The sequence below is a fragment of the Dermacentor silvarum genome, chromosome 1 (assembly GCF_013339745.2).
Source record: "Dermacentor silvarum isolate Dsil-2018 chromosome 1, BIME_Dsil_1.4, whole genome shotgun sequence".
NCBI lineage: Eukaryota > Metazoa > Arthropoda > Arachnida > Ixodida > Ixodidae > Dermacentor > Dermacentor silvarum.
In genome coordinates, this window is record NC_051154.1 from 150787967 (window position 1) to 150809058 (window position 21092).

At 46.1% G+C, this 21092-nt stretch overlaps 1 protein-coding gene across 2 annotated transcripts in view; it reads right to left on the reverse strand.

The window, feature by feature from the left end:
* Positions 1 to 21092, reverse strand: part of LOC119436235 (dnaJ homolog subfamily B member 14-like) — a 65251-nt gene that overhangs the window by 5198 nt on the left and 38961 nt on the right. Inside the window, exons 5-8 of one of the 2 annotated variants that reach the window (XM_049656472.1) lie at positions 19755 to 19837; positions 15017 to 15126; positions 10080 to 10243; positions 8159 to 8221 (exon numbers count right to left, since the gene is read on the reverse strand). In XM_049656472.1, the coding sequence (XP_049512429.1) occupies positions 8159 to 8221; positions 10080 to 10243; positions 15017 to 15126; positions 19755 to 19837 (420 nt within the window). The remainder of the gene's footprint in view (positions 1 to 8158; positions 8222 to 10079; positions 10244 to 15016; positions 15127 to 19754; positions 19838 to 21092) is intronic. The other variant, XM_037703028.2, reaches the window with a different exon arrangement.

The following is a 21092-nucleotide window of genomic DNA, read 5'->3' on the forward strand; positions in this document are numbered from 1 at the left end:
CTTGATGTTATTGAAGTAGAATACAGTCAATGTCCAATTTTTCAAACTCTCTAGGGACCTCGAGAATGTCCGAAAATATGAATACGTTCATTTTACTGTTCACAAGGGCTCCAATTGCCACAAGCACTTCCGAAATAGCTCTGAAGGCCTGCCAGTACACTTATTAGGCATATCGGTGCTCGTACTGTGACAGGAGACAGCGGGTGCACGCTGTTACGTTTGGCCTATTAGTCAAAGATGAAACGCAAGGGTCATGGGACTGCCGATGATTCAACCAGTGAGGTCAACGTCCGTTAGAGGTGTCTGCAACTGTCCCATTCTGTTAACGGGATAATGACCATCAGGGCCTGGCTCAGCTGATTGCTGCAAGGAAGCCAACGTCATACCGTGAGAACGGCGTGGACTGTTGTCTCCCGATTACCTCATTATTGCGTCACATAGGAGAGCAAAGGCGTAACGTCAGAGGTGGTGCGACATCGTGGGCAGGATACTGTGAACGGTTTGAACGGTTTGGCCATTTCAATTGGCCGATGATGACCCATTTCTTAAGCAAGTGAATTTAAGGAAGACATCCTTTGTGTGTGAATTTAGGAGACATCCTTCGAGTGTGGTGTGTGCTCTCCCAGAATGATTTAGCATGCTCCTCCATAATCATGTAGCACGATGTAGCTACGAGTTAATATGTGCTCCACTCCGTGCTCCTGTCAGTACAAGTATGACATTTCCTGTAATTAAGTTAGCCCTACCGAAGTGAATAAATCTCATTGTATTCCTCCAACCTCTTACTCATCAGCAAAGAAGCAACTCTCGTCGTGAAAGTTGTGACGACGGCGGGCCCTGCTTAGCCTCCATAGAATGCCCCGGTAGCGTAGGCCAGCTACCCTTTCCGAGACTTACCGGTGGCGTAGGCTAGAGCTCCACCCTTAGTGTGATGCCAGACTCCCGAGACCACAACTCCCAAATCTTGCAATACATCTATAATTAAGGAATACATACTGTGTGCCATGACAATGGCTCTTTTCCACTCTTAGTATGCTTCGCTGCAATAATTTGCACCTCCTTGACCGTGTAACACAGCTGTATCGCGGCGAAGTTGACTTTTCCAAACCGGCATTATGCAACATTTGACCCTTGCTGTGCTTTCCACGCTTCGAAGCCATCAGCAAGGATGACAAAGGCGAAGTCGGCGCCATTGCTGACAGCGGCAAAACCTTTCAATGAAAAAGATGGTGCCGAACAGCAGGAAGCTTGGTAGCGAACATCGAAGCAGCTAGGCCTAGTGTTGCCAGCGGATCGGCATGCAATAGCGTTGGTGAAAGGCTGTGAGATAATCAAAATGGCAGTGGTGGTCACTTCGATTAATACCAATTCGGACCTGCGGTCACGGCAAAATGTCCAGAAAATTGGACGGCAAAGGGCTTCAGCGTCTGAAATTTCAGACATCCATATACATTGGCTGTATGGGGTACGTGGCAGTGCCGTGAATGCGTCCTAATTATTGGGTATGTCTGAAAAATCGGTCATTGACTGTAATATTTTTTTTTATTCTGTGCATGATAGCTCGGACACCCTGTAACACAAATTTTATAGTATTGCCAAAATTTGACACTTTTGTCAAAAATTGGTTCCAGAAGAAAATTAAGGGAACATTATGCAAGTGAAACAAACGAACAATGCAACTAGGCAATGCAGCTGGACTTGCCCTTGCACTTGTTCACTGCTTGAACTTGCTAATACCTTGAATTTTAATGCCATTTGCTTGATGGGAAACGGACAAACCTAATGCCATTTGCCTTAATGTCATTCGCTATTTAAGGGGGGACACTGCTATTAAAATAATGTTCATCATGCTTTTCATCAATAATAATGAAACTTCCCAGTCTTATTAAGATTTTTGTGCTGATTTCAAATATGTAATTCTTTTTATGATGGACCATCTAGTTTTGAAGATAACTGAAATTAATTGTTCATCAGTTTCATAAACAATAGAAAAATAACTACACTACAAAAACTTTATGTTGGCACATGGCTAGGTACTAGAAAACATAAGGAACACAATTGTAGGAATATTTTTTTGATATAACAAATATTAGCAATTCTATAGCAATTGAATCTTTACTGTTCCAAATGTGGGCACCCTACTGCCTGATGTAAAGCAGAACTGAAAATTTTTAATGCATAAATATTAAAATCTGTTCCTAGAGTTGTGTGCTTTGCACGCTCAGCTACGAGCTACAACAAAAATTATGGCTCTATGTGCCTTGAAGGCAGAGATATCGCTGCTGAAAATCAGCAAGAAGTCGGAAATCGGTGTTTTGAGAAAACGAGAAAAAAGAAATAAATTCACTTTTAATCAAAAGTGCAGAAAACATTTTGCAGTATTTTGCAGTGAAAGTGGCTAAAAGCCACCAGGAATGTAGTCACTCTGACTACGGCCACCCAAATGGCGTTTTTTGAAAGAATTATGCATGTCCGTAGTGGTCTTGCGCTTGTTTGCAGATGCCACTGCTCGGCGGCGGTCTTTTTCCATCATGCGTTTCGCGTTTGGTATTCCAGGGGTGAGGCGCAGCTCTTGCAGTATTGCTGCAGAGGTCCTCTCGCAGCCAGCGTTGAATCTCATAACTGCCTCAGCCACTGCGGCTTGCACTGTGAATAGTGAAGCATGTTGTTCCTTTGGAGCCAGTGCCCATATGAGGGAGTGAGACTCGTTGCTGTTTTGAGTACTGCCCCGTTGGCACCGCTGAAGGAGCCTTTCATCAGACAGACGCTCATAAATGGGCAACAGGGCTTTGCAGACATATGGAGGCAAATTGTAGCGGTGCTTAGGGACTGCCTCACCCTTAGCAGTCGCTGCATTTTGCCGGCACCATGAGCTCGGTCCTGGTGGACAAAAGCTGTGGTCTGACACCATATCATTTGATGTTGTGTGGTGGTAAGTGGCCATCACTGCCTTTTTCATTCCCTGCACATCACCTTTGTGAGTCTTCAGGGCCCAGCCATAGTATTGAGTTAGCTTTGTGACTAGGTCGGCAGTCAATTTGCCTTTGCCACCAAGGGTCTCCAATCCAGGTCCCTTGTGCTTTGTGATGAGATTTCGCAAGCTTGTGCCCATCCGTTTCTGCACATGGTTGGTACAGTCTTCCTTTTCCACTGGAATGTACCCATACACTCTGGCGTCCTGCAGTGCAAGAAAAGCGCGGCTGTCACCATCTGAAAGTAGGGTGGTGTACCTCAGTTTATGCCGTTGCAGTGACCTCTGGAAAAGGATAAGGGCAGCTTCAACCTCCATTTCGCCGGCCTTCTTGGAGGTGTTTTTCTGGCAGGCGTGGCTCTCCTTCCAAGCTTTATAATTCGGGTCGTCATCCTTTGGTCCGCACTCGCAACCTGCGCAGAAGTTGCTGAGCACCACATAGTCGATGACTAACCCCGTAAACAGCTCTATGACGGCGCCTACGCCAATGTGGGATGAGTGGCCGCGCGTCATCCAGGAACCGTCGTACGACACGGCAATATTTCCGGGATTTCCAAGTTCTAACTCGTTATACAGTTCTCGAACCGACTGCGCGCACAGTGCCGTCTGCTTCTCGGCAGCAAGTGCCGCCGCGGGCGCCAACTTCTTCTTCACGTACCTCTGCCACGTTTTGTTGTGAAGACCGCGGTGGGAGATGTTCATTGTTGCAAAAACATCGTTTAGCGCCGTTTGCCGATTCCCGGTGGCTTGCATCGCGCGCGCGGCAAGAACGTTCACAATGAACGGGTTGTTCTTCTGGTTGCCGTTCACGCGGGGCGAGCTCCACGACCACGCGATATCACCGCAGCACACGCACGTGATAACGATCTTTATCGCGAGGCCATATTCTCGTTCGCTTTTACTTACAGTCACGCTACCGCCGCACGCCTTGCACTTCACAAAACACATCAGTGCATTCACGGCGTCCAAACTGACGATAGCGAAGCACGCCTCGGTGTCGACTGGTGCGGCCGCAACGTCGTCAGCGCGCGTGAGGAAATCCAACTTCCGCTTCGTTGCTGGCTTTGAAGCAAGAACTTCAAGTTTTTCTTGCGCAATCACCTCCCTCTGCAGCAAATCCGCACGCTGCAACACTACAGTGTCACGCCGAACTCGACCGCTGTCCGGAACACTTTCACTCGTTGGTGAGCTGGCTAGGCCTACTTCGGTACTGTCCGCGGCTTCGGCATCACTTGCGGCTGGCGGCGGACTATTCTCGATGTTTTCCAAGAGAATGGAACGCTTTTGAAAGTTATAAGCTGATCGCTTCTTCTTTTTGCCGAACTTGTGCCTCGTGGCGAACTTCCCCGGTGGATTGGACATCGTTGCGCACTTGTCACAAACCTGCAACTGAGAACAACGAGACGCGCCGCCGCGTCGCCTGCGGAGGGAAGCAGACGACGGGAACATCGCGCAGCCAACCACAGCGCGCGTTTCTGATCACGTGCGCTAGTCGACGAATGGGATCGTGCGTTCGGACTTTTTTTTATCCCCGGATTTCAACGTCACCGCCGAGCCGGCGGAGTCACTTTTCGCGGGAAATTGAAGAAAAAAGGCTCCTCTTGCCAACGAGACCAAGATGGCCGCGATCGCGCGTGTAGAAACAGAGCTACGCGCCGCAATAAAAAGGGCTGTTTTTGCGCGGAATTCAGCTCATAGAGATGTTATAAATTGATATTGCGGGCAAAATACTCTTCCGCGAGATTGGAAACTTGGTGAATTAAAGGATTATAAGCTGTAGATATTGAAAATGTCGTTTTCAAAAAATAGCTTTTTTCGTGATTTTTTCGCCTCAAAGAGCCGTGTCCCCCCTTAATGCGTTTGCCAGAACTCATTCGACTGAGAAATGCATACTCTCGAAGCCATAGCTTGCGCAGTGCAACTATTTGAAATGCGTTTATCATGTAAAAAATAATTTATACATAACTCAACTACAATGCTCATCTCAGGAATTGTACTCGGCAAACTTTGTCAGGTCAGTGTTGGAACGGCTTCAACGTGGAAGCCACATTTTGCTTCCGGGCTTTGGATTTGACATGCAATGGCCAAAGTTGCTATGGTCAGTTGCAACGCTGTAAAAGACAGCAACAAACCAAACCTAACACCATTGTAGAATGGTTATTTTTAGATATCACTATTCACGAAGGCAGATTAAACTTGCAAACACATGTTTATTTTTTAACTAGTACCCAAAAAATTGCTCCCTTCAGTAGACGCTGTCATAGACATTCATGTCAAATGTGATTAAATTTCGTCACATGGGAAGCTCTGCCGAAAAAAATTTTATTAGGGAATTTAAGGCATTAATGATCGAATGTAATTTTTTGCACCTGTGTGGCACAGGTACCCATCCTAACACAAGTGACCGCTGCAGATAATGCTTCAGTGCTTCTGGCTAGTAAACTGCTTAGTAAACAGCATATTTGCAGTTTTCACATCAATCTTACAGTAAATAAGTAAGCTATCGCCAATAGTTGCACTGTGGCTGCTTCCATGCCTATTGTTACAGTAAATTGGCCAGTACAGGACCTCTGGTGACTGTGCACTTTGCATCTTGCCTTGTTCTAAACATTCCCACAGCCCACACGAGGTGTTGTATCAGTGCTATTGCGAGGCACCAAACAGGGTACAGCAAAACCACGTTATAGTGAAGGGTTTATAGTAAACTAATCACTTTAATGAAGCAATCGTAATTCCATTTGAAATTTTCATAAAACCCACGCATTAAACTTTTGTTTTTTAACAAAGCAAAACTATCCTACAAATGGATATAGTAACTAACTTTTTTTTTTTTTGGTTCAGAATGATGAGTTACTGGTCATTGTGTGCTGATTAAGCCAATATCTGGCAGCATGAGACACTGATAGCAACTCATCCGATGTGGCAGTTCTAACTCCCATGAGCTGTTGGACACCTGGCAACATGCCAAAGTCAGCATTCTACATCCACACACTACTGCTGCCAACTCCCCAGACTCCTACTGCATGAGTGCAGTAAGAAGGTTCACTGTTTTGAGTCCTGCTCTTATATATTTGGCAATCACTCAGCATTTCAGCATTTTGAAAGTGTGCTGGCTAAGTGCTGCAAGCCTCTAATTTCATAAAACACTGGTTGTTGGATGCCAGCGCAAAGAAATTGCTCTTGATGATGTTTAGAAGCATCCACATGTACGCAGTGACAAGTGTTGCATATCGGAGGCTTGCAGCTCCCTACTGGCACACTTGCTAAATGCCGATAAGCGTGTATGTGTGCTTTCGTGGTGCTGCATTGGCTTCAGCTCACCCATTAGTAACTTCACACTACTCCCACCATCCCCAGCAGGCAATGTGGGATGTGAAGGCAGACAGCGGTTTTAATAAAGTATGGTTATAATAAAGCAATTTTTGATCCCATTTCAACTACAGTCGATCCTGGACTTATCAAATTCTAACGGGATCGCGAAATTGTTCGATGTACTGATAATTTTAAACATAAAATAAGCCTATCTGAAAGTTTACCCGAGAATTCCACATGTCTCGGACAATCGCCCAAGTAGAAATGGACAGAGCGCAGAAGCAGAACAGCCCGCATGGATATGCACCATGCCATGCCGCCTAAGGCGCACTTGTACCGAGAAATACACATGAACGTAGTCGGCTGCGTGTACATCACAATGCGCCATTTAAACAACCGGTCGCCATACGTTGGCAATGAGTTGACCATGCAGACACTGTCAGATTCTGAAATGGCTTCCAGCCTACAGAACATTAGAGTCTATTTCCATTCATGTGCAACCCTGTGAAAATGAATAAAGCCCGTTCAGCACGGACTACGGACGGGCCCGCAATTCGAGTCTAGAGTGGTGGTGCCGCGATGGTCTTTTCGCGAAGTGCAGGTGTGGCGTGAGGTGGTTTTATTAAATGGAAACTAATGTAAAAACCTGTCCAAGTGGGGGTTGGGGTCAGATTCGTTTTGGCTGCTCACAAGGACAAACTGGCGGTACTGGCATCTCCAGTTCGGCATCCCACGCGTGGAGCCACTTAGTGAAAAGATTGAGTGCCATCCACACTTTCTGTTGGAATGCATGTACTAATCGGGAAGCTTTTTTAGGTTCTTGAAGCAGCGTGGTGATCCTCTTTCTGATTATGAACAGCCACAAGTAGTTGGGTTCACTGCACAGTGATTACAGTCGAATCTTGATAATTCGAACTCCAAGGGGCCCAGAAATTTGTTTGACTTAAAAGAAGTTTGAACTAAAGAAAGGACGTATTTTTGAAGTATTCGAGCACCATAGCACGATGCACGAACGGTGCGAGTCGTGAAATATCGCGGTGCGCAACCACTTACGCCGGCCAACGCTCGGTTCCTGATAACGGCAGCAAACGAAACTTCAGGGAGCGAATGGCGCCGGATGGTGACAGGCGCGCGCGGAGACCGTCGAAGGTGAGGGAGAAGGGTGGCAGGGAAGCGGATTTGGCTTCAGCAACGGTGGGCTCTCGGTGGCTCTCCTCGCCCTCTCTCTCAGCTCCCTCGCAGCTCCTTCCCCTTCGACTGTCTCCGTGTGCGTCCGCCGCCGGTACAGCTGGCCGACGCAGATTAGCCCACTCCCTGAAGTTCGTTTTCTGCCGTTATCGGGAAACGAGCGTTTGCCGGTGTGGGTGCCGGCGCCAGCTTAATCTGCTCCCTAAAGTTTCGTTGCCTGTCGTTATCGGGAAGCGAGCGTTTGCCGGCATAGGCAGTTTCCTTGGCCAGACTAGGCCTCCGCCACTGCATTAAGGGGTCTCTCCTAAGCTTTTGTTCTATGGCGGTGTCGGAGCAATGCTGGTCAGAAGCGCCGCCGCGTTATTTGGCGCACTGCTGAGAGCACTGTCGGTCCGCGGTATGTTCGAATTAACCGTCACAAATGCTTTTACGTTCGAATTACCGAGCATTTTCGCTTGTTGAAATACGCATAACTTTGACGGGACCACAGCGACAGTTCAAATAAACCAGCAGTTCAAATTAAGCCTGTTGGAATTAACGAGATTTGACTGTAGTTCTTTCCGCTATCAGTATGGTTTACAGCCTTACACAACTGTGTTGCAATGAAGCTTACTAAAGCAAATTCGCCATTATTGAGCGCAAATAAGACCCTTGCTGCACGAGCCATCCATGTTTTCAGACACGCACCTTGCTCATTTTTCCTCCATGGCATGTACTGCCCTTCAGATTCAATGCCTTGTTTGACAGCATCTGCCAAAACAGTGCCATTTCATTGGCATGAATATTTCCGATAATGCAAGAAGTGATGGCATTGCGTTAGGAGAAGCACATTTGCCTTGAGCGTTTCAAGCTGCAACATGCTCTCTGATACCTCTACGCAGCTTGAGGCAGCCAGGGTAAATTGATGGGCAGAAATAAATAAGCTCAGAAGTACCGTAAAGCCTTGCTATATTGTGCAGTCAATCCTGGATATATCACACCAGGAGATATTGAACAGTTGTAACATCCCTTTAGAAATCCCATGCAAAAGTATAGCACTGTACTACGCGTATATCAAACTCCTGCTCACCGCCACATTCGATATATCGAATGCTGCGCTGTGCCCCTGAAAGTGCGCTTCTCCTAATGCGTTCAACAGTAAATAATGGCGAGGTTTTAAAGTACTTCTGAGCCTATTTATTTCTGCCCGTCAATGTGCCCTGGCTGTCTCAAGCTACACAGAGGTGACAGAAAACATGTTACAGCTTGATACACTCGAGGCATGCGACAAGATGAGGCACAAAACCATGTGCGCTTATAAAAGCAACAGCATAAGAGGTATGCACAAAGTTTTCAGAAAGGCACCCCCAAGGAAATACATTAGTCAAAAAGAGTGCTGAAGTCAGCACACACAGTGGTAGAATAGGACACACAGTGGTAGAATAGGAGCTACGCGTGCATCTAACCTGAAACTGTTCTGGCACTGGAAAACTTGAAGTGCCTTCAGCCGACTCAGTGCATAAAATTTTGAACACAAGTAATTCACAAGCATTTGATATAAGCTATTACAGTGAAACCTCATTACTACAAACATCACATTAACGAACTTTTCAGAAATCCCCTGCTGACTGCTTATAGCTTCAATGTAAAAATATTTCAGCACTACAAACTTCGAAATACCTAATGCTTCAAAATAATGATCGTTGTTCACGTGTCATGTTAACAACGCCTAACAACTAATATTCCAAAATCTGGGGATTCTTATATTTCAGTGTATCCTTGACGGCAGCCGGAACAGTAGACTAGCAGAAAAGGCGCAGAAAGCGGATGCCGTAGCACATTGGAAAACCTTAGACGGCGTGCCGGAGAAGAAAAAAAACGCAGGGAGGAATTTTTTTGCTTTTTTTCCTATTGTGGAGGCGATGACGCATAAGGTTTTGCAAGCGCATGCTCCGCCCAGACAAATGTTGCCTAGCAACGGAAGCATCTCTTCGCTTTTTTCGCCCTTCTTTCTGCACACGCCTCTTCTCAATGTACCCTCTATGCTCGCACAGTCGGTCGCACTTTCTGGGCAGTGTCGTTTACACACACTTGCACTTCAGAATAGTTCAGGTGTCCACCTCGAGCGAGACAGTTGTGGTGTCCATGGCAAAGAATGTGAACAACAAACAAACAAAAAATAACATTACTCTTTATAGGCATAGAGATTCTTTGCAGGTGGTTTTCTTGGCGTCTGTGTCTCTATTGCGCGCACCACTCTATACACGGTGTTGCGTGGCGGTGGAATCTATAGAAAATAGCAACAGCACGGGCCGAGAGCCAAGAGTGACATTTCCATGGATAGCTCATACGTTGAGAACTGATGGGATGATAAGCAAAATGGCTACATTTAGGGCTTTGACTATAACGACCTTTCAGAATAATGAACCATTTGCCGCGGTCCCCTGAAGTTCGTTGTATCAAGATTTCAATGTATTTCGTATATATCACTGTTCAATAGACCATCGCTACACAGTAGGAAGTATTGGTAAAGGTCCCTCATTTGTTGTTCAAGAAGTGCAATCTACCAGTCCAACTTAGCATAGTATTCTAGTTAGTGCCCCTTCAAAAACAAAGGCAGAAAACTGACTGTAGTTCTTCTCCCGGAAACAGGAGCTCCGTAGGTTCGCTATGTGGTCAGCTTCCACGTCCATCTCTATTCGGTAGATGTTGCTCTTGTGCTCTGCCATGAAGTTCTCTTTCACATAGTAAGACAGCTGCAAATTCATAGTCTTTCGCTCGTACTGGTGTTTCCTGCACAAATGTAAAAGAAAAATGAAAGATGGCTTGTGCACTCTAAAAGAGTGTCCATCCATAAGCAAGACCAAAGAGTAGAGAAAAAAAGACTAACCACAATTCTGTAAACTTCACATTTAAAGCACTGTTTTAGCCAAGCCTCAAACAGTTTTCAAGGAACAAACAAACAAAGTGACAGAACTTTCAGAAACACTAATAGAACCTTGACAATTATACAGCAGAATCTCGGTGATACGATACCGCCTGATAAGAATGTTTCAAAAAGTCCCGGCCCCAGTCCATTAACTTACAATGTGCAAAATTTCTAATGTTGTGGACCGCTTTTCACGACGCAGCAGATGATACAAGCAATCAAACGGCGGCGCGATCCCCAGCGCCAGTAGTGCCAGACACTACAGAGTTTTAGCATAGGGCTTCTCAAGCATGTTCGTTCCAGGGAACCCTGCTAAGCTCCGTGAAGTGCCAAGGAACCCCCCCCCCCCCCCCTGAATTAACAAGGGTATCAAGAAAAGAATAAACAAATGCTTACTACGTCAACACGCTTTTATTTACTGAATGAATCAGCAAATCTGAATTGCTGGTTCTGAATTGGCAGGCGGCTGAGGCATGCACCAGTTCAAAACGAAACTACCGTTTGCTACAATAAGTGCGGACGAAACCGCGGTCGCTATCGATGCGATAATGCATGGCGACCACGTAGTTGTGAAGGCACGCAGCCGACGCGCGCACCAAGTCAAAACGAAACTATTGTTTGCCGCAACTGCTGCGTTAGACGCGATCATGACCGCGGCTAGCCCCCAACGCGGTGTCACGTACGGCGATAAACGCCAGAATAAAGGCTTTAAGGGCACAATTACGCACGAAGCGTTCCATCATTGCTGTCAGTCACGTATCGGGTACAATTGCCACTGAGGACCATGGCAATGGTTGGACGCTAGCTTCGTTTTTGCTCTTTTGCGTCACGCATTTGCGGCCATTTGCGGTGCTCCTACGCATTTTTTTTATTTTTCGTTTCATTCCTCCGACGTATACGTCAGCTCGCACGTTATCGGCACCTACCCTATCTACAAACGGCAGAAATGCGCATGGTGTTAAGTTACGGCCTCAGAGATTAAAGTGCGAAAGCTTAGGCACGCTTTCCTTTTTTCGGAGGTTGGGTGGCCACAAGTTTCTGGCGGATCTATTGTGCAGTTCGCGCGTAGCTGTTACGTACTGTGATGTGCTTTTTGACACTTGGGCATAGGTAATGGGGGTTCTTTGGATCGAGCACACCTCGTGTTTGCCGTCTTAGCCACTTGGCGAGCGCGGAACCGGGGAAAATTTATCAGTGGCTCACGGGAACCCCGAGCAGGGGCCTGCAAACCCACTTTGAGAACCCATGCCCTATAGCATACCACACCTTCCCTCGTCTTCGGCGCCCAATGGCAATTCTACACTTTTCTACCTTTGCACCCATTGGATCACACAATATGAAGTAGTTTCACAGCCGCAAAGATACGTAAATAGATTCCCTTATATTGCACAAATTATGTCCTTATCACCATCAGGCAGCACTTAGGACGCAACAACGAAAGAAACTTGAGATATCCAGGCACATCTTGAAACGTCGGCCTTGGAACACGCAAAGCGTGCAGCTTGCTGCTGCCAAAATGTGCGCAAAACAAGCGTACCAGTGATTAAAATTCGCATCAGCCAATAGGAGCGGTCCCTGCGTGCCACGCGACTGCAGTAACTAATTGCAGCACTAGTTTTCCCTTTTCGCACTCGTTTTCGTTGGTTTTATCCCTGCATGGAGAAATACAGCACTGCGTCTATCTGAATCTCCAATCTCTCATGTTTATGGTGATACCAAGATGGTAGTAGCACTGTGTCAACGGCAAGCCATGCCCACACAATCAGCGGTGAGAGAGCACCTCCCGAAGACTTTGAGTGTTATGTATGGTTGTTGCCAATAAATTTGAAGCCACTTTGATCATGACAAGTTGCCACCAGGCCTTCTTGGCAATGACTCCTGGTGCTACATAAATTCAAAAGAATGTCAAGGAGTCACTTACGCGGTTTAACATCTCTGATGTGCTGGACAGACCATATGCCGAGTCAACACCAGGAATCTAACTGCATTCCACCATTCATGGGAGCACATCATGTGCGTGCTCGGTGCAAGCAGTTGCACATTGAAACACAAGCTAGTGAGTGACACATGTGTAGCAGTGAAGAGAATTGAAAGACGCCAAGTCGGCAGGGGCTGACAGAGTCGAGAAGAGGAGCGGAGAAGCTGTGTTGGTCAGGCACAAACTTTCAGGAGGCCAACAGGTGTCAAAGGCACCCGGTTGTGCGTCAACACCCAAAGGGACTTCCATTCTCTCAGCAGGTGCACTAGAGTCAGCTAGAGCCTGCCTGCTGTCTCACCTTGAACAATCCGAGCGACACAGCCCCGCCAGCTTCGTGGAACAACGAATGCTTTTTAGAACGAATGCTCGTAGTATGTTAACTTTTTGTGTGAATATATGCTGTGTCAGTCTCCATTTTCTGTTGTTCTCAGTGGTATCTATGACCGACACTATAAGTCTGCTCACCGAACCGAATCATAACAGTCTTGTAAAAAGCTACCAGTGCTGCGCGAATAGCAAAATTTTGGGTGCGAAGCGAATTCGAATATTAAAGTTTTAGTACGAATCGGAGTACAAACCAAATCGAATATTTTTCTAATACTTCCAAGTTGGATTACCGAAAAAATGTACTGCAAAACATGGCCAAAATAGCTACGTTATTGCACAACTAGCGTACTCCCCCATAGTTGTTCTTAGAAAAAAGAACAGTCCAATACAGCTGTTCAATAGAATGGATGGCTACAAGTTCAATCACTGAATGCTGTCATGGAGGAAAGCAAGCTGCTCAACATGTCCCGGAAGTAGACACGCTCTCCTGCTAGCAACAACTGCACCAGACACTGAGAACAGGTGCTCGTTAGACACGCTTGTGGCTGGTATGAACAGGTATTGCGTTGCAAGATGAGCCAGCAAAGGGTAAGCTCTTGCACCTTGCTCCTGCCACCAGCGACACGGGCCTTCCTTTCGGTGCAGAGACATCATGCAAGTACCTCTCTGCTTCTGCTTGTGGCTGTGAATGCCGTTGCTGGCTTAGAAGGATGTCAAAATTATTCTGCAGGGAGAATTAATTGGGTTTGCATGTGTCATTTAGAAGCGCTGCGATTTGATTTTCAGCGAATGAAACCGTTATACAGTCAACAACCAATTTTTCGGACTTCCTAGGGGCTGCAAAAACGCCCCAAAATCGGGCAGTCCAAAACAATGAATGCATGCCTGTGACTGCCCCCACAGGCACAAATAATCACAGGCATGTCCGAAAGAGCTTTGAAGGCGTGCCAGTACACTTATTAGGCGTATCGGTGCTCGTACTGTGATAGGAGACGGCGGCTGCACGCGTGTATAAGGAATACATACCATATCGTAACAATTGCCCCTACCCACTCATGGTATGCTTCACCGCAATACTTCTCGCATGCTTCACCGCATAACACTACTGTATTGCGGCGAAGCTGACTTTCGGGAACCAGCATTATGCAACGTGCCGTGCTTTCCGAGCTTCGAAGCCATTGGCGAGGATTACAAAGGCAGAGTCGGCGCCATCGCTAACAGCGGTACCCGCCGTGGTTGCTCAGTGGCTATGGTGTTGGGCTGCTGAGCACGAGGTCGCGGGATCGAATCCCGGCTACGGCGGCTGCATTTCGATTGGGGTGAAATACGAAAACACCCATGTACTTAGATTTAGGTGCACGTTGAAGAACCCCAGGTGGTCCAAATTTCCGGAGTCCCCCACCACGGTGTGCCTCATAATCAGATCGTGTTTTTAGCACGTAAACCCCATATTTTTTTAATTGCTAACAGCGGTGAATTGTTTGAATGAATAACACGGCACCGAACAGCAAAAAGCTCGGCAGCAAACGCCAAAGTACATGGCCTAGCGTTCCCGCGGTGGTGGCTCTGGTTGCCAGCGGATCTGCGTGCGAAAGCGCCAGTTTGAGGCGGCAAGATAATCAAAATGGCGGCAGTGATGGCTTCGATTAATGTCGTTACGAACCTGCGGTTATGGCAAAAAGTACGGAATAAGTGACGGCGAAGGTTTTTTCCGTCTGAAATTTCAAAATTTCTTATATTATACATTGACTCTATGGGGTTACGTGGCAATGCCGTGAAGGTGTCCGAATTACCCGGCATGCCCGAAAAATCAGGCGTCCGGAAAATCGGTCGTTGCCTGTATTTATTTTCCGGAACTTCGAATAGTAAAAGTTCGGTGCGAATCGAATCGAATAGCAAACACTATTCGAAAACTATTCGAAAGTGCGAATATTCGCACACCCCTAGCTACAACTTTTTAGGGATGTAGTGGAGCACTGGATCAATTTTGAACACTTCAGGTTTTTTAACATGCATGCAATAACCACATTATAAGATTGGTAATTCAAACTTCATTAATTTTAGAAATAGAATAATTAGTCCTTGCTTTTTGCTGTGGCAGATATATACATTATTTTATAGCATTATGTGCTCAATGATTTGCACACACTTTGTTAAGCGCTGTAATTCTTATAAACAGTATATCATATGTGGTATTGTAACAAGTGGATTACACAGAACGACTACATCAATCAAGTGAAGTTGGCCACTTTTACACTCAGGCAGGGGACAGCACAGTTGCAGGATAAAATTCAGCGAGAGAAACAAAAGAAAAAATAAAGACAAGACTAACGCTGTTCTGACGAGGCTGTAAGGGGGGTCCTGGACAAGGAAGCTGGACATGAGAGACATTCCCACCAACACTATGATGGGCATCATCTGCAGCAGCACACTGTAACTGCTCTGTAAAGAAATAGCCACACAATTTCCAATGTTATCATTGCCACCCTTTGACAATAAAAATTACAGACTTCCTCATAGTAAACTTATGAGGAGGGCTCCAAAAGTCTGTTCACTTTTATCAAAAAATTTATAATTGAGGCCAGCTTTTTCATCTGACACAGTAAAATTAATGTTGCTGCATAATGTCAATATGCACTTGCTATACACATTCACTTTACGAAACACGCCCAGAAATCACCTTGGTTGGGTTTGGCAGCTCTCCAAGTCATTATCACACCTTGGTTCAATTAGGTCGGGGCTTCACCACAGATACTCTGAAAACTGGCCGACTCAATCATAGGAACTTTGCTTGCAATAGCAATTATAGGAACACTCCAGGTGAATTTCCGCCGCCATCATCGCCTTCACCATGATGTCCTGTATAAAGTCCAAGTGCAATAAGATCCTATCACACCCTGCGGTTGTAGGTGCGTATGTTGTAGGTGCGAGGGAAAGTGTGAGAGGGTGAGCTCAGAAGGAGGGTCGCTTGATGCGCGCCATCTTCCCGCTCACCCAGTGTCGTGTGCAAAAGGCAATGGTAGCGCGGGGAGTGGAAAGCGAGGCTGGGGAGCAGATGTCTGATTCAAGCGTGGCCGCTGCTGCCCGTGGCACGGCTGAGCACGGCCATACGCTCTATTTTGAAGGTAATTTGCTGTGGGCAAAAAGGTTACACGAGCGCAATAGCTCGTGGCTTCGTGTGTGCTGTGTTCTCACACGTTTCATGCTGAAAGTCGCGTAGTTTCAAGTTTTGGACACCAGTTACACGCTAGAGGCAGCCCAAAGCATTCGCTCACTACTGCTGTCGCTCTTCATCATGCCAGCGTCCCGACAGCGAGTGTCCACCATCATCGAGCGAGATCTGTTCATGTTTGCCTGTGCGCACGACACCATGCTTGTGAATTTAGTAAGTGAACGTTTACTGCAATTTATACGGCCGATAAAAAAGTAATCTTAATTTGCACAGCTGTCTAATTAATTAGCTATTGCAATCAATGTTTTGCCCCTTTCAGCAAAACTGCGACTTTTTTCAGAAAGCTCTTTGGGGGATTTCATGCAGGCTTCTACTCCCCTGTTTGACACAGAACCCTTCAAATGGACTTTATGTTGCTCAGTAAGGATAAAAAAACTCATTTCAGTAAATGTAATTTTGAACAACAATTCTAGATTGATTTGCAGCTGTTCTTTTGCTGTCTGAGCAATCGTTTCAGCCAAATGTATTGACCGAAGTTGTCAATGACAAGCTTCAGAACATGGCACTTTTGTTCCCCATATAAAACCAGGACCATAAGGTTACTTGACCGTCCGTGTCAGCTGATATCCCCTGCGAATGAAGCTTGCTGAATATGACACAGCAGGTATAGCTATGTGCCCTCAGTGGCATCAATCCCTGTTCACTTCTATTTCTTCTATTTCGCTGAACCACAGACAGAAAACAAGCAGTAAACTGAAGAATGCTTTATTTGATATTTTACTAATGACATCAAATCTTTACCATAGCAGCAAACAGAATTCAAGAATGTCCCTCATAAAAGCTAGCCAGACAGTAATTAAATGCAGTTGCTGAACAGTGAATACAAATGTTAGTTTCCCCACACTAGAGCATAACATACCCTAGCACAATGGCAAGGTTAACGGCTGGCACAACAGCAGGGAGTGATACAAACACCAACTACTATTTTTTATACAACACAGTGGTGGGTAGAATACAATTACTTAATTTTATCTTTTGCAACAAGTGACGACTGCTGTCAAACCTGCAGCACGAACGAGCGCTGCAGTACAAGGTAAGTTCAACTGGGTGCTCGCGTTCGGCCGCCACTGCACTGCATGCGAGATAGCTCAACCACATCATGCGCTTCAAACTCGGGATGCCGCGAATATCAGCCTATCGTCTTTTTTGTGCAAATAGTTGCGATGAGAAATAAAGTGTTATCAAAACGATGCATTTCGCAAGCGTCAGTGGTTGTTTTTGAAGCGCCGTACGCTACGCTTTCGAAGCTACGCTGGTTAGGCCTGGCCCTTGGAACTTGTTCGTCACTGAGCCAACAGCAGTGGGCGGCGGTGAGTCAACCCAAAAACTCCTTGTTGGGCATTAAAGGGCACGCTGTTGTGAGAAGCTTGCCGCTAGCATGTTTGTTCCTTCACAAAAAGTGCATTTTCGCACATTCTGTGAGTAGCCGCAAATAGTTACATCTAGTGCCCTGCCGCATGCACGCATTGCCGCAGCAAAATACAATGTATTCATATCATCTGGACAACATGTGCTCAAATATTTGTCCGTTGTACGTAATAGTCTGTTACAGACGGGTCCATTAAAAGTGGAATTTGGTGCATTGATTGTACAGTAAAACCTTGTTAATTTAGATTTCACGGGACCAAAAAACATATCCGAATTAACCGAATGTCGAATTATCGAAGGTATGAAGAGAACAAACAAATGCTTACGTCAACATGCTTTTATTTACTGGATGAATCAGCAAATCCCGTTTCTATTTTGCACAAAAGAAAATGTGGAAGCTGCAATTCTTGTCATCTCGTGACTGATTAGCGCTCGCAGCATGGCCGTGGCGCACGTCATCAGAGACATACTTTTCACTACCACGCACTCATCCCGATTATTTTTTTAACAGTGAGCTGGTCGCAAATAAACTGTCCGCCATTGCGATATAGCCGATGCTCTTCATATAGCCAGTGCTTTGCACCGAGTCAAAACTAAACTACTGTTCGCCGCAACCACTGTGGACAAAACCGCGGCTGCTATGAACGCGATCATGGACGACGACCTTGCAGTTCTGAAGGCACACAGCCAACGCATGCACCGAGTCAAAGCGAAACTACTGTTTGCTGCAACCACTGCAGACGAAACCGTATTCGCCATCGATGCAATCATAGATGGTGACTAGCAGCCATGAAGGCACGCAGCCGACGCAGGTGTTTTGCGCAGCGGTAAACGCAAGAAAAGGCTTGAAAGGCACAAATAGGGACAAAGTGTTTCGGCACTGCCGTCATCCACGTACTATTTCCGCTAATGACTATAGCGATGCGGACTCCGCCGCTTCGTTTCAGTTAGCTGCTAGCACCGTTTTTGCACTTTTGCGTTGCACATTTGCTACACTCTGCACTCACCAAGCTTAAAGAGTTGTCCGAATTAACCAATGTGCGGCCAAATACGTCTGAATTAACGAGCTTTATTGCATTAAATAATGCATACGCCTGCCGGGACCAGGGGACAAATCCGAATTACCGTATTTACTCGATTATAATGGGCCCTCTATTGTAACGCACACCCATTTTCCGTGACCCCCCCCAAAAAAAATCCTTTACAGTACCGCGCACCTCATGCTTTCATACAGAAATACATCTTTCTCCCATTAGGAAAAACAAAGATTTACTTCCAATGCACTAAAGTTGACATGAATAAAAAATGGGGGTTTTAGTAGACCGCTATACAAAGTAAGAATAGCAGTTTTATCGGTCATATAAACTTGCAAACATGAACACATCTCCCTTGTTGACCGCGGAAACTCGCTGTCAAAATGCTGGAGTGACGAAGCGCGGCCAGCTAATTGACCTACGTGCTAGCATGCCTCTCGCTTCAACGCAATCTAAGCGGCAAAAACACAGCGCACGGCGGACTCTCGCCGTCGCAGATCGGTTTCAAGATAGGGCCAAGGCAAGCGTATCGCCGAAGTGGATCGTCGCAGAATATGTCCTGCTTCGGTCCACTGAAACCTTTCCGCGTTGCTTTGCTGGTGAAAATCCTCTCCTTCTGTTTGCGCCAGTCCCGCACGCAAGTTTCGGATTCACCGAACACCCGCGATGCGGCCCGATTTCCGTCCGTCTCCGCCCACACGATCACTTTTGTTTTAAATGCGGCATTATGATGAACTCGGCACTTCATGCTGATAGAGCAGACACAGAAAATGGGAAGACAGTAGACTAATGCCTAAGCACACATGCTGCAGCACATGGAGGAAGCTATGGCAGCTAGGCTAGAGTGTAGCTAGACTCATAGCGCGTGCGAGACGGCCATTCTAAAATGCCGACGGCTAGTATACGGTAACATAGATTTAGGGTCGTACTCGATTCTAATGCACACGCAATTTTTGGACGCGTTTTATCAGGAAAAAGTATGCGTTAGATTCGAGTAAATACGGCATACGATTCTCCGAATTAACAAGGTTTTACTATGTAGACAGACCATGCCAAGTGTGAAGAATAGTCTGTTATATCCGAAAGTATGTTGTAACGGGCGCAAACTGTACAGATAAGAATAACTGGGCGATTCCAAGATTTCTTTGTTTTCCAAAAAATCTTTATATGATATAAGATACTGTCTGATCAAAAAAAATCAACCAATCAACCTTAGCTTTGAGAGATATGACGTGGCTTTCCTGGATTAAAAAGTACATTGCCCCAATTGGAAAGTTGCGTTTCTGCAACAAAACTAAACAATTGTGATCCTCATGCTATCAGTCTGGGAAGTTGAATTAGAGCAATGTCAACGTACACTGTCAAAACGGCAAGATCAAATAAAAAAGAGCAGTTTATGGACGCTCGCATCATGCTGATACCTCAAAAAAACTTACATCTGCATGTGCCTCTGCTGACGCATGGCCATGCTGCTGCCTCTGATGCTGAAACCGTGGGCCTCTTCGTACATAGACATTGCCTGTGTGGAGAAAGAACATTTTAAGAATAATTTTTAAGTGTGTGAAGAGAGGGCAACTAATACGGGATGAAATAAAAATATACTGCCCGACAGAGCTCCTCATAAAACTTAGTTCTTTGTACGGGGAAGGGAATGAACAAGATAATTAAACTGCAATAAAGCCACGAATGTTACATTACTAATATAACACAGTTCAAGGCTACCAGCCGTACTTTGAATCACAAGTCTGACCGACCAGCTGGATGATGAATGTCCTAGAGCAACCCTCGTGCAGAGAAAGCCGCTATAGCAAATGGCTGCAGGTTTTGTATACGGGGTTGTTCTTTAACATTCACCTAAACCTAAGCATGCAGTTTTTGCATTGCACCTCCATTGGAATCTGACCGCTGTAGCTAGGAATCTAACCCACATCACACCTCAGCAGCAGAACTGCATAGTCAATGAGCCACAATGGCAAGTGACCTCAAGCCACAAAAGTCTCCACTGCAAAGTGAAATTTCACTTCTGGCGCAACTGCACCACTTCGTATACCTAAAGTGCTACAGCTTCACTCTGGCCAATAAACAAATGGAAACTGAGAGAGAGAGAAACAACTTTTATTGAAAGCGGCAAGTGTAAGAGAAGTTTATCTCCCCTCCCTTAGATGGCGGCCAGGAGCCCTTGGGGTCCTAGTGGCATCTTCGGCTTGCCCGATGCCTTGTAGTTGGTGCTCGCTGTCTGAACTGAGCAGTGCGGTCTCCCACTGCTCTGCGTTCGTATATGTGTTCTTTGGCCCCTCCACTATGCCATGCTGTCGCCTGCTGTTTATTTAATGAGGAGTGTGGTAGAGGGTAATGCTGCCTCCCTAATCTGTAGTGTTTGGCGATTTCCTTATAATTGACCATGTGGTCTCTCTCCGCACTCGGGCCCTGCGTTGTTCCTGCTCCTACTCGGCTCGCTAACTCTCGAGCTAGGATGTGTGCGGTTTCATTGCCCGGGAGGGAGGAGTGAGCGGGCGTCCATATGACATGAACGTCACGCTCCCCGCAAAAGTTGCTCATGATCCTGCACCACTATTCACTGGACTCCTTTTGTGGAGTAATTTTGGGAATAGGTTCATTTTATCACAAAAGCACTGAGCAACTAAAGAGAGGCTTCCAAAATGTCCAGCTTTTAAGAAATTTCACTTTAAAGGGTTCTCGTTAAAGGTCCCTGAAACAATTTTTGTCATACCTTCAGGGAATCATTCCGACAACTTCTCTTTAACAAAGCTTTC